This window comes from Glycine soja, chromosome 5 (assembly GCF_004193775.1).
Source record: "Glycine soja cultivar W05 chromosome 5, ASM419377v2, whole genome shotgun sequence".
NCBI lineage: Eukaryota > Viridiplantae > Streptophyta > Magnoliopsida > Fabales > Fabaceae > Glycine > Glycine soja.
The window spans coordinates 3,629,471-3,642,526 of NC_041006.1; the positions used below are offsets into that span (position 1 = coordinate 3,629,471).

The window sequence follows — 13,056 nt, forward strand, 5'->3', positions numbered from 1 at the left end:
ACAGGTTAAGGTAGATTGGTCATTTTGGCATTCCTTAAATATATGAAATAAACAATATTAATCAACAAGATGAATCAAAGGCCTAGGAGCAGGTATATATGGTTAATAGGGATTTCTTTTATTGGTGATAGAACTGGGAGCTAGGAGCCTAAAAAAGCAGAACCGTCGGGACAACCCATGAAAAAAAAAACCCCACTATGAAACAGTAGTACAAGAGAAATCAATAGACAAGAAATCTTGAAAACACTTGAACACCAAAAGGGCGCAGTAGCCATGTTAAGCGAGGCTATTTGTAACCGAGTTTGCCTTCTCTATAAAATATGCACCCATCAAACGCCTTCTTCAAGGAATCTGAACATCTTATCTCTTGGACTAGATATCACTTTGAGAATTGTTTCCAGCGCTCTACCACAAAAGGAACACTGAGGATCAATTTCTTTTGTTGGCTACGAGGATTAGTTGTTATACATCTAAATGCACCCCATGGTTATCATGCACGAGGTTGAAAATGAGGTGCGGATCACTGAAAAGAAAGCTTCCTCACAATCACGGAATCACTGAGAAGAAAGACTTGGATAGGGTAAGTTTCCCCACGATCCTATTATGGATATCATAGGAAATGAATAACCTGCATTCACGGCGTAAATGTGAACCGTCTGATCAATCAAATGATTATTTTAAATGTGTTTTTTAAGTTAAATTTACTAAACTAATTAAGAACATTGAATCTTCATCAAACGATTCCAATCGTCTGACTGTGAATGTGGAGTTTCACTACATCCGATACGCCAATACTAGTTAAAAAGCTGCACCCGAGAATTTCCCATGACACCCATGGATGCTCCCAAAGAAAGCTTCTTAACAAAGGAGATTGCATAATAAAATTGCAACAATCCATTTCGTGCCCACTATCTATTACAAGGTGGAAGTAACTAGTTTTAAAAACCACAATCTGATTGAAATTAGCATTTCACTGAACCTCAAAGAGATGCTTAAATATGAAAGAAATTAAGTAGGATTACATATGAAATTAGACCGGAAGGGTATGCTCAGATTGAGTGAAAGGTCTAAAATGAAACAATAGTTAAGTTACATTGCTAAGCTAATCTAAGATAGAATCAAAATAAACCTGGTTGAACACATTTCATTGAATTCCATCCAATACCCGTGTGCTTATCTTCCCCTCTAGTATGACATAGTGTCAATCTTATTATTTCCATTCCACGGGAAAGATATCACAAAACAATGAAACAGGCAAATTTATTCCACATTTCATTTCACCCCATTTTGTTATATCCCAATAGTCGCAAGCAATCACAGAAAAAACTCATTCTTGGGTTAATAAAAAAGCCGTAAAAAATGAATATAAAATCCAACCATGCGCTGAAGCATTGCCAGTTTTCAATGCCAACCAGCATCGTTCCAACAAAGCACTGTTTTTAATTATATCCAACATTAACCTTAGTCGCCTCGTTCCAAATCCGTATTGTAAATACCGATTTGTGCATGTAAAACTCCCATCACATACCATAACACGCAACAAAAAACGATATAATCCAGAACATTGAGAATATAAAAAAAAACATTTAAACTAATCCAGTTCAGACAGATTAAAACAAGAACCAAAACCAAAAATAACAACAGATCTCAAAATCCTTTTAAATAAAAATACCCTAAAAAAATCAGGCGGTGAGAACGACGGCTCCACCTGCCTCCTTGATCTTCTTCTCGGCGATCTTGGAAACAAGCTTGGCCTTCACGACCAGAGGCTGGTTCTGAGGCAAAACCCCTTTACCCAAAACCTTAAAGTAACCGAACTGGGTGACATCGAGCAATGGCGCCTTGTCGGCGGTGGCCTTGTCCTTGGCCTCCTGGGGTAGGAGGGACCATAGCTTATCAATGTTGACGATGGGGCAGTAGAATTTGTTGCGGAGTTTGTGGAAGTAGCGCATACCCACCTTTCCGAAGAAACCGGGATGGTACTTGTCGAAGAGGATGCGGTGGTGGTGCATGCCACCGGCGTTACCCCGACCACCGGGATGCTTGCGGTGCTTCCCGATACGACCGTGACCGGCGCTGACGTGGCCTCTCTTCTTCCTGTTCTTCTTGAACCTCGTCGTCATTTTCTCTCCTCCGCTCCTCTCTCCCTCCCACACTATCTCTTTCTCTCACAGAGTGGCTGCACAAACGAATTAGGGTTTTGGGACTTATAAGCCTGTCCACTGCTCGCGATTTTACTTATTTGCCCCCTCTCTCACAGTCACACGCATGTTCATGTTGGTGTTTTTTTATTAATTAAAATTTACTAGAGTAAATAAATATCTTTAAATATAAATTATATTATAATTTAAATTGTATTTAATACATATTTTCATATTTATAAATTATATTTTATATTTATGATAAATAATTCATATTGTGATATATCATCAAATTTAATTATTGATATTTTAAAAAAATATTAAAATATAAATTAGAACTAAATATATTAAAATAATAGATTAAATGATTAAGATTAGTTACACATTAAAAACATTAGATTTAGAAAATGAATGAAAAAGATAGAAAGTAAAAAAATATTTTAATCCTTCCTCAAATATTAGTATATCACAAAATATATTAATCTAAAATATAACTTATATCTTCAAAAATATTAATTTATTACCAATTTTAAATATAGTGTAATTTAAATATTTATAAGTATTTAATTACTATAAATTTTAGTTTTATAAAAAACTTATTATGTGTAATACACGTGTTAAAATATTAGTTTCTTAACAAATGTCTTAAAAATACTTCATGATACAATTATATGAAGAAAGCTAAAATCTTTAAAGTAATTAGGGAGGATTAATATGAGTTTGAATTTAGTAGAAGACATTGGTTCCTTAGAATGTGATGAACCAAGTTTCAAATAATATGGAGTGTCATTAATTTTAATTTGTGATTTCTTTGTTTTGAGAGAAATTCTTAGCATTTTTGCTTTGTTGATTTGTGAAAAGGGTGGTATTCCTTTATGTTCCGAGAGAAGACGTTCTCTAGGTTTTTCAATATGTGTGATCCTTGTAATTTTTTAAGATGAGTGATCACTAAGTTGTTGAGTGTGTGTAATTCCTTTGATCTTTTAGGGTGTATGGTCCTTGGAAGGTAATTGGAGTAATTTTGTGAGAGGCATCTTGGAATGGATGGTCGACGAGAAATTTTCTTAAACACGACTTAGGGACTAGATGTATGTCACAATTGACATGACTAACCATATGAATATTTAGTGTACTCTTTATTCATACACTTCTGCTTTATTTTATTGTGATTGTTTGATATTTGGTTTTTTTCTTTTTCTGTCAACTGAATTTATAATTTTCTCTCTGTCTTTTTATAATCATATATTTTTTTGTGTAAGAAAAAATATTGTGAAAACACTTTTTGACAACCTCAATTAACCCCTTTGGAGTTTAAGTAACCATTTGGATAATATAGTAAAAAAGATTCATGAAAAAGTAGACTTCAAAAATATTATATTCTCATATTTAATACACGTTTTCTAAAAAAATATATTCCATGATATGCGTGAGCGTGAGCGCTGAGATTTTTGTGTGTAAATAAGTCTATATTCTAAAGAATACAAAAAATGTTTGTGCTTCCCTTACTTCTTATTCCTTTGATAAACACATAGTTATGTTTATTTCCATGAGAATAATAACTACATATTCCTACTCTGCCTTTTCACATTTCTTCTTTTACTTTTTTTTTTATCTTTAAATAAAATTTAATTATTTTCTGAAATCAATAAACACTAACCAAATATGGTCATAAATATATTCTTAGAAATAGTAGCATTCCTCTTTTTTTTTAGAAGAGAAACAATAGTATTCCTAAAAATTGATTCTTTAACCTAGAACATTATATCTTACAACAAACGCTCCCTGAATATTTACTCAAAACTTATCTCTCATCTTTTAAAATTCCAAATTAATAGTAAGGGTTCAAAATTAACTACCAATCACAGAAAAAACTGTCTTAAAGACGCTTGTTTACATTGAAATTGATTAAAGTATTACATATGTTCACCCCTCATAAATGTGCTGTAATTCTTCAAGTTAAAGGAAATGACGATATAATTTGAACATCTCTAAGAAGAATAAAGTATAATTCAGCCTTAAAAAATTTAGGCAGAACAAAACACTGATGGTTAAGTTAGTTTCAATTTGAATTTTTCAAAAAAAATAAAATAAAATTACACAATCGACTTAAATTGGATTGTTCAAGTTGGAAAGAAAAAACAATAATAATCACTACATACCACGCCCAGCTTATATATCAAATGAAACTCAAGTCAATGGTCAATCCTATAACCTTGACAATTTGAATTTAAACCTGAGTCAATAATTAAGAAATTAAATTGTTCAAGTATAGATGGTAGGATTGGGCAAATAAGAACTTATAGTTGACTAGTTCCTTGGACACTTATATTGTTTGATTACTTGGAAAACAGAGGGAAGAAAATTTTAGGCGAGTCTAAGTCTATTTTTTTCCTTCTTACGAGAAGAAAACTAAAGATGCAAAGAAAAAGAAAAGAGAATAATCAAAAGTTACCACACTAAAAAAATTTAACAAGTGTCTTTTTACTTTAAAATGTTTTATTTCCTCTTATTTTTATGTGTAATAAAAAAAAACGAAAAGTTAATATTTGCTTCTTTCTCGCAGAGAAAATGCTACTGCAATTAGAGATAAAATATGTTCTTGATAAATTTTGCATGAACAAAGCAAGATCAACTACCCAACAAATAAAGTATGTTCTTGATAAAATATCATAGGGAAGATGTTCTGAAACTTGTTCCGAGTATTCTCAATGATAGAGCTGACCCAAGTCCCATAAACAAGACCTTAATCGCTCTCATACCAAAAGTGAAGAAGCCCAGTCAAGCAAGTGAGTCCCGACCAATCAGTTTATGTACGGTGATGTTCAAGCTAGTAACGAAGACCATTGCAGATCATTTAATGGAGATCTTGAGCGAAAATCAAAGTGCCTTTCTTCCCGGTCCACAAATCACTGGCAATGCTTTGCTAGCTTTCGAGTGCTTCAATTATATGAAGAAAAAGACAAAAAAACAGGAAGGGCTTTATGGCGATTAAGCTTGATATGTCAAAAGCATACCATAGAGTGGAGTGGACCCACCTTGAAAATGTGCTTAATAGTATGAGTTTCTCAGCAAAATGGGTTCAGCTAATCCTAAGATGTGTCACTACTGCTTCTTTTGTTGTTCTTGTCTATGTATTTCCTCATTCTCATTTCTGAGCTTCTAAGGGACTAAGGCAAAGGGACCCACTCTCCCCTTATTCCTTGTGCAGAAGTATTCTCTGCTTTTCTGAAAAGATCTTTGGAACAACAATCCTTGCATGGAATCAAAATCTGTCCAAAGGCTCCTATTCTCCCCCATCCCTTTTTTGTTGATGACAACATTATTTTTGCACTGGCAACGACTGAAGAAGTAGGATTTCTGTTAAGACTTCTCAAGACCTATGAAATGACTTCTGGACAACGTATCAATTTGGACAAGTCTGAACTTTCTCTGTCTGAGCCAAAACGTTCCCACCACCAAGATTGAATGACCTTGTAAGGGTTCTTGGAGTGAAGGCTGTTGAAAGTCATCCTACATATTTGGGACTTCCGACTATTATTGGTTGATCGAAGAAACAAATATTTAACTTTTTCCATGATCTTGTTTGGAAAAAAATCAAAGGTTGGAAGGAAAGATCGTTATCCATGGCGGGAAGAAAAGTTCTGATAAAATCTATTGTTCAATCTATACCTTCCTATGTCAGGAGCTGTTTCTTGTTTCTGGTAACTACTTGCTCTCAAATTGATAGCATGACAAGCTGCTTCTTTTGGGGAGGTGATGATAATTCATGGAAGATCCATTGGCTGTCTTGGGACAAATTATCTCACTCGAAGAGAGAAGGGGGACTTGGTTTCAGGATCTCTAGAGCCTTTGATATGGCTTTGTTGTCTAAACAATGGTGGAGAATTCTTTGTGTTGGAAAACTCATTGTTGTCTGTCACTCTTGAAGTGAAGTATTATCCTAGGACTCATCCTCTCTGTGCCAAGGTCGGAAGTAACTGCAGCTACATGTGACGAAGTTTGATGGAGTGCAGATGGGTAATGGAAGAGGGAATTTTTTGGAGAATTGGAGATGGTCAAACAACTAGGATTTGGCCGGACAAATGGGTGCCCAACCTAAGAGATAATCGAATTCATTATGTTCGCCCAGAAGACAGGGACCCTGACATATGTGTATCTTTTCTGTTTACAAAACAGGAGTTAGAGTGGGATGTTCAAAAAATAAATGTTTTCCCCCTCTAAAGTTGCAACTTGCATTCAGGCCATCCCTTTACCTAACAAGAACAGACCAGACATGATCACATGAAGCACATCCAACATGGCAATTATACCCTGAGATTGGACTGTCATTTGATTTTAGAGAAAAAATTATTCAACCAAGCAAAAACTAGTTTAACCATCAATGTTGATTGGAAAGAGTTATGGTCAGTCCCGGCCCCACCAAAATTTAAAAAATTTGTCTGGCGTGCTTGTAAGAAAATCATTCCTGTCAAAGAATCTCTGTGGAAGAAATCCATTTGCCAAGATGAGGTGTGTCCTTGCAGTGGAGAAGAATAGAGGAATCGCCTACACATGCTCTTTTATTGTGCAACCATGTTAGAGCTATTTGGTTTCTTCCCCGCTCTCCATCCGCATTGATACATCCATTTCCACTTTCTCAAATTGGATCAATTTCTGGTTAAAGTCAAAGGAGCATGATTCTGTTGGTTTGATTTTCTGTATACTCTGGGTGATTTGGAAGCGAAACATGGGTATTTGAAGGAAAAAGGCTGTGCATTGAGCAAACTCTCAAAATGACTGAATCTTTGCACCAACAGAATTTTGTTTTAAGTAATTCTCAGCCAATTCCAATACATATTACTTGGAAGCCTCCTCCAACATCTTGGATAAAAGGTAATTTTGATGCTTGTTTGAAGGACAGGAACAAAACTGGTTTCGGAGTGGTTTTCAGAGATGCCGAAGGCCGTGTTTTAGGGGGTGCAACAGATTTGAGACAGGTTGGATATCAACCTCATATTGCTAAAGTTTTATGATTTAAATGGGCTTTGAAGGTAGCTTCTCAGATGTGCTTCGATATGATCATTTTGAAACTGATAATGTTCAAATTTATAATGCTTGGCATCGCAAGGATGGCATAAGTCAACGAACCTACTTCCGGAGTTTAATTGAAGATTGCAGAGCACAAAGATCCCTTTTCTCTAACTGTAAGTTGACTTTTACTAAGAGAGCAAGTAATATTGCAGCTGATAAGTTAGCTAGTTTTTTTTTTTTTTTGTTCAAAGAATGCATTGGGCAGAAGAATATCCCCACCAGATTGCTTCTGCTATCTTAACTGATGTACAGAATTCGATATCTAATGAATAGATATAATATTTGATGTAAAAAAAGAAAGACAAGAAAACTACCCAAGAAATACCGTCATAACTATATTTCGTTGTGAAAAACTTATTTAGTAGATATTTGATGGGTAGAAGTGTAGAACCAGAGTTTGTGAATAGTACAGTTAACAATAACATAGATAAATCAAACCAAATGACAATGAAGAATTCTGTTTATTTTTTCTTCATTCCATCTTCTTTTCTTCTATTTTCATTCTTCTTCCCTTGTCAAATGAAGGATAAAGACTGTAAGAAAATATTTGATCATCTATTATCAAGCTACTGTTCTTACCAAGTCTATGAAAAAATAAGATAAATGTATGTTAATCATTCATAACACATGCTTTCCGGACTTCAGTCGTTGTAAGATTAATTTTTGTCCTAAAATCTAACAATGTGATGTTTCAAGTGTAATTGTGGTTAAATGCATGCATGTTCAAAATTCAACACCCCAACATTTGTAAAACTAAGAATTTGCCCAAAGCAGCACCAAAACTACAGACACTGCCAGGGCCTCTTCGAACCTAGAGGAATGGCATTGGAACCTGACGTTAAACCTCGATTTCCATAGCCTCCTCGTCCTCTTGAGCGAAAACTTCCCCCTGATCCTACAAAATGATAAGAACTGGTTACAAACCATCCTAATGAAAACCTCAGACTTCAGTGTCAAAATGAAACTTTAATTACCAAATTGACCAGAACCAGCCGACCGAACCAATGCAGACAAAGCAGGACTCACAACCTGACCAGCATCTTGTAAAATCTTAATCAGATCCCTAGCAAACTTGGCATTGGCATGTGTAAAAAAGGTGTATGCAGTTCCTTTAGCCCCTGCACGACCAGTTCGACCAATTCTGTGGACATAATCTTCCAGGCTTGATGGAAAATCATAATTGATCACACATTTTATGTCTTTCACATCTACGAGCAACAAAACAAAACATCATAAGGAATTAAGTGTAAGGTTTAAAAATGGAGAAAACTGCAAAAATCCTTATCCCTGTGCTGTAAGATTCTAGAGATCAAATAGATCAAACTCAACACATTCATCACATCAATGTGCCCACCTTAACCTTCCAGGGATAAGGAGCAGCTTCACCATCATGCCATCTACCACATCCAATTATTGACTAAGCATGTATGAGTCAACCGGGCTGCAAAGACAACCAGCTCCATAACTGTGGATGGGGGATCAGTCAAATTGACTTATATCTCTTCAGGCAACACTAACAAATTATTGATAACTAACCTTGTTATGCCAATCATGCAAATCTCCATGCATTAACCCATCCTATGAATTTACAGGATCACACATGATATGCTACCTCAAGTTATAGATCAACATCCAAGCCACATATCAAAGGAACTCTGACCCAGGCATCCATATAACTTGACACCTCTAATAAAAAAGATAGTTCCCAAATTAACAGCAGCAGGCAGTCTACCGACTGCAGCAAAACAGTTTCACTCAGTATGCAAGTCATTAAACCCTTGGTCAAGTTACAGGCAGTTCCAACACACTGACAATATGGCCCTGTACACACCCAAACCACAAATTATATCAAGGGGAACTGGACAGCAGCCGGCCGACTCGTCCTATGGTTAAAGTTTTAGACCTAGACCAAAAATCCTAAGCTTCTACACACACAGTGATCCTACCAAGACCCCGTGCAGCAACATCAGTGGCAGTCATTATTGGACTTCTGCCACTCTTAAATTCAGCCAAGACCCAATCCCTTTCAGCCTGGTTTTTATCACCATGGATGGATAGTGCTGGCCATCCATCCACTCTCATTTGTCTGGTAACTTGATCACATCCCTTTTTTGTCTCCATAAATATTAGAATTCGGCTCCCGTCCATCACTTCTTTCAGCAGCCTGATTAATCTACATTTTCAAGCTAAAGTGTTAATTTGGAAAGAAAAAACATCAAACACTGTCGGTCTATTATTAGTGATGACGCAAACCTATTGTATTTCTCCATGTCTGTTAAAACTTCAACAACTTGATTTATAGATTGATTTGCCTTCAGGTATGGTGAGCCAATAATTACCTATAATATCATGATATCAAGCAGGAAAATGCACTCGTCAATAATCACCCAAATGACATTTAATTATGTCGATTCAGAGCACAAAATATTTTTTTCTTTGAAAAAATCAGCAAGATACAAATATAGATATCCAAAAGTGACAAACAATAGCATACAGAAGAATAAAAAAGTGGGAACACTATTGCAATAACCTTGTATGGGTTGCGCAGAAACTGCCTTGCCAGAGTTTCAACCTCCCTTGGCCATGTAGCACTCCATAATAGTGTTTGCCTATCTGGTCGAATCTGGTATTTCAAATCACAAATGTATCTAACCGAGTCTCTTATACAAAATCAGTATGAAAATCACACACAAACATAGGACATATCCAGTGACAATAGTTCTCATCTTAAGAATGTGAAGTCTATAAATCTAAATCATACAACCATACATGAATAGCTAAAAACTCAAGATTAAAAGTTAGTTAATGAACATATTGTCACCTGAAAAAGTTATGCGTATTTATCTATTAATCTCAACCATTTAAATATGATTTAATGGTTTAAATTTATTGTTCTTATTTTTCACACTGACCAATAGTTCTTACTTGATATGAGAGACAGACAGAACATGAGAGGAGCTAATTTCGAACACACTCTCTGTCTCTCTATGTGAGTGTGTAATTGACCTCTATTCCTTCATGACTAAAACTAGGCCAAATAAGCATTAAGAGCATTTTGTAGAATGAGATAAGAAGCAAAGGGACAGAAAGTTCTGATTATAGAAAATGGGCAAGGAAATCATTGGGTTTACTTTTATTCAATGGGAAGTGGGGCTAAAAATTACAACCTGCACAGAAAATGACTAAATGAGTCACAGTCTGTTTTAAAAAATCCAAAATATCTATCATAACAAGAAACCCTAGGATGTCTTTTAATATTCCAAAGGCCTACTTTTTTCTTGATCCAGGCCTTCTACATCTCAAATATTGATCAGTTGATGTAGAGTCCTAGACAATCAGAATAAAGTTATTTAAGGATAACATTTGTGATTAATTAGGGTTATCCAACGAGTTCCATTATATGTAATATGTAACTGCATCATTCTAACAAGACAACAATTCATTTAATTAAGCACAAGACAAAGTGTTAGTCTCTTAATTTACAAGACACAAGTGCAGTTAGAGAATCTGAATTCACTCGGAGATATCCAACATGTCCAATGGATCCTTCACATTTCTCCTTCTGCTGATGTTTAAGGCAAAAAGTGTCTATGTACCAGACATGCTCATCTTGAAGCAATATTTTCCTGACCTCCATTTGGATTTGAGCTTTAGAACATTCACATTGTTGAGCAGTTGAAGAAGGTGGTGTGTCTGCTTCTGATTTCGGAATAGAAATTGTTGAAAGAAGGGCAGATGGAAGGTCAGGAAAATGCTGTGAAACAGGGGAATACTTGAGACCCTTAACATAACTTTTTATCATTTTCTATCATCCCTGCAATTTTATCATTTCCTATATTCTCATTGCTAAGAACTAAAACCCAGAAGAACCATGATCCAATACACATGATCCAGACAACAGCACACTTAAGGTTCAAAAATGGAAATAGATTCAATGTTTCTTTTCCCCACTACTCAGTACTAACTTGTTACAGGTTAGTTGCAAAAAAGTACCTGGGCTACAATTTTCCGTATCTGAGGTTCAAAACCCATGTCTAGCATTCGATCAGCTTCATCCAAGACAAGGTAAGTCACTCTCTTCAGGTTTGTGTGCTGAGCTTCCAACATATCTATTAGACGACCAGGTGTAGCAATAACTATTTCAACGCCTGGCAAGCACCAAAAGTTATTCATCATGTTCATGTTATTCCAAAATTATTATCAAAGTGCAATAGGCAAGTAAACCATGTACCTCTTTTAAGCTCCCGAATTTGGGGGCCCTTTGGTGCGCCGCCATAGATGCACGTACTTCTTTTATTTGCCCGGGACCCAAATTTCAGAGCCTCTTCTTGAATTTGAACAGCCAACTCTCTTGTTGGTGCTAAAACTAAGACAATGGGACCATCCCCATGTGCTGAAAAAGCAGCAAACACATCCATCATACCATAATAAAATGTAAACATAGCATCTGACAGATTAGCCAGGGAATCCAATACATACCCAATCGAGGTTGTGCATTGACGTGCACTAAAGCAGGAAGCAGATACGACAAAGTTTTACCCGAGCCAGTCTCAGCAATGCCAATTAAGTCTCTACCCTTAAGAGCCATGGGCCAACCCTGAGCCTGAATAGGGGTGGGCTCCGCAAAACCCAGATTGGCAATAACCTCAAGGCAGTAATCTGACACGAAAAACAACATAACATCCAATCAGATAAAGGAATCAAAGAAGTGACATCAACAAGCAAAATGAGCAATGCAAGAGCATAAACAAGTAAAATACCAGGAAAATTCGCCTCATGAAACATCCTTACAGGCTTCGGCACATCGTTCCCTTGCACGGTGATCTCTCTACTGGCACGGTAATGCAAAACTTCTTGCTCAGACATGGCCCTCACTGCAGGGCACTCAACATAGAAGTTCTTCTCAAAAGGGACCAAATTCTTAAAATCCTGCTTTGGAAGTGCAATGTTGTTCAAATCATCCCTAGAAGAACCACCACCGTGTCTGCCTCCTCCTCTCCCGGAGCCCCTAAAACCGTGAGCTCCGGCTCTACCGCCCCCGCCGCCGCCACCACCACGACCTCTTCCACCACCGCTACGACCCATTCTATCACTCACGTGACCATAGCCCGCTCTGCCACCGCCTCGACCTACATTAAAGCCTCCGGAAGGAGGCACAAAGGGTGGGACCGGAGCAACGGGTGCGGATCGGAACCCGTTGGGTCCAGGGACGCCGTAGGAAACCGCGCCGCCGCGGCCGACGAAAGACGGCGGCGGAATAGGTCCAACGAAATCACTATCAGAAGAAAACAATAAAAACGAGTTGGTTTTCGTTCAACGAATTGCAAACAGAAGCATGAGAATAATAATAAAATCAACAAACATACGTACCTACGACGGCCGCGAAAAGAAGAGGCGTCAGAATATCTGCTGTCGTAGGGGTTCATCTTTTTAGGGTTTCGAAAAATTCCCAAATTGGGAGGGCGATGAATTTGGGTGGGAGAAATGAATGAATATGAGGGAGGGAGTTGGGAACAGCCGCGCCCACGTTTGCTACAATTTGACAATGACGGAAAGAGACTCCATTCTTTTACTTATTCACACCTCCATTGAATCTACTCTCACCACCCCCACCGTTCAATTCTCCTGCATTTGTGCGCCAATTATTTATTGTGACATTTTCTTAATGAATGTTAATGATCTCTCACTTTTTATGATTATTTAAAACTTATTAAAAATCACTCATTTTTATAGTTTTAATGACTTTTTCTTGTTTAAGAGAGTGAGACCTATTAACAGAGAATGTTATACAAAAGAATACAAGAGAGTGTTGTTAATATTTTTCAAAAAATAATAAATAAAAATA

At 36.6% G+C, this 13,056-nt stretch overlaps 2 protein-coding genes across 5 annotated transcripts; both read right to left on the minus strand.

The window, feature by feature from the left end:
* Nucleotides 1-1,420: 1,420 nt before the first annotated feature.
* LOC114411992 (60S ribosomal protein L27a-3) lies at nucleotides 1,421-2,187 on the minus strand. The gene has a single exon (XM_028375752.1). The coding sequence runs from the start codon at nucleotides 2,121-2,123 to the stop codon at nucleotides 1,683-1,685; it is 441 nt and encodes a 146-aa protein (XP_028231553.1). The 5' UTR covers nucleotides 2,124-2,187; the 3' UTR covers nucleotides 1,421-1,682.
* A 5,367-nt stretch (nucleotides 2,188-7,554) lies between these two features.
* LOC114411993 (DEAD-box ATP-dependent RNA helicase 30-like) lies at nucleotides 7,555-12,850 on the minus strand. 4 transcript variants are annotated; one of them, XM_028375753.1, is made up of 10 exons: nucleotides 12,582-12,848; nucleotides 11,972-12,486; nucleotides 11,691-11,870; nucleotides 11,443-11,604; nucleotides 11,205-11,359; nucleotides 9,742-9,834; nucleotides 9,465-9,550; nucleotides 9,158-9,384; nucleotides 8,186-8,419; nucleotides 7,555-8,106 (listed from the first exon to the last, which is right to left on the minus strand). In XM_028375753.1, the coding sequence occupies exons 1-10, from the start codon at nucleotides 12,635-12,637 to the stop codon at nucleotides 7,994-7,996; spliced, it is 1,821 nt and encodes a 606-aa protein (XP_028231554.1). In that variant the 5' UTR covers nucleotides 12,638-12,848; the 3' UTR covers nucleotides 7,555-7,993. The 4 variants fall into 4 exon arrangements, 1 of the variants encoding a protein (XP_028231554.1); XR_003666568.1 differs by lacking the exon at nucleotides 7,555-8,106 and adding an exon at nucleotides 8,566-8,652 and having other exon boundaries at nucleotides 8,277-8,419; nucleotides 8,748-9,384; nucleotides 12,582-12,850; XR_003666567.1 differs by lacking the exon at nucleotides 7,555-8,106 and adding an exon at nucleotides 8,566-8,676 and having other exon boundaries at nucleotides 8,277-8,419; nucleotides 8,748-9,384; nucleotides 12,582-12,850.
* Nucleotides 12,851-13,056: the final 206 nt, after the last annotated feature.

Bases quoted from the DNA above. Each gene is read 5' to 3' on its own strand.
- LOC114411992 (XM_028375752.1), bottom strand. From the start codon at position 2,123: ATGACGACGAGGTTCAAGAAGAACAGGAAGAAGAGAGGCCACGTCAGC.
- LOC114411993 (XM_028375753.1), bottom strand. From the start codon at position 12,637: ATGAACCCCTACGACAGCAGATATTCTGACGCCTCTTCTTTTCGCGGC. The intron at 9,551-9,741 runs GTTATTGCAATA...ATGATATTATAG, and splicing joins TTCTGCGCAACCCATACAAG to GTAATTATTGGCTCACCATA. The intron at 8,420-9,157 runs GTAGGATCACTG...TGTTGCTCGTAG, and splicing joins TGTTGCTGCACGGGGTCTTG to ATGTGAAAGACATAAAATGT.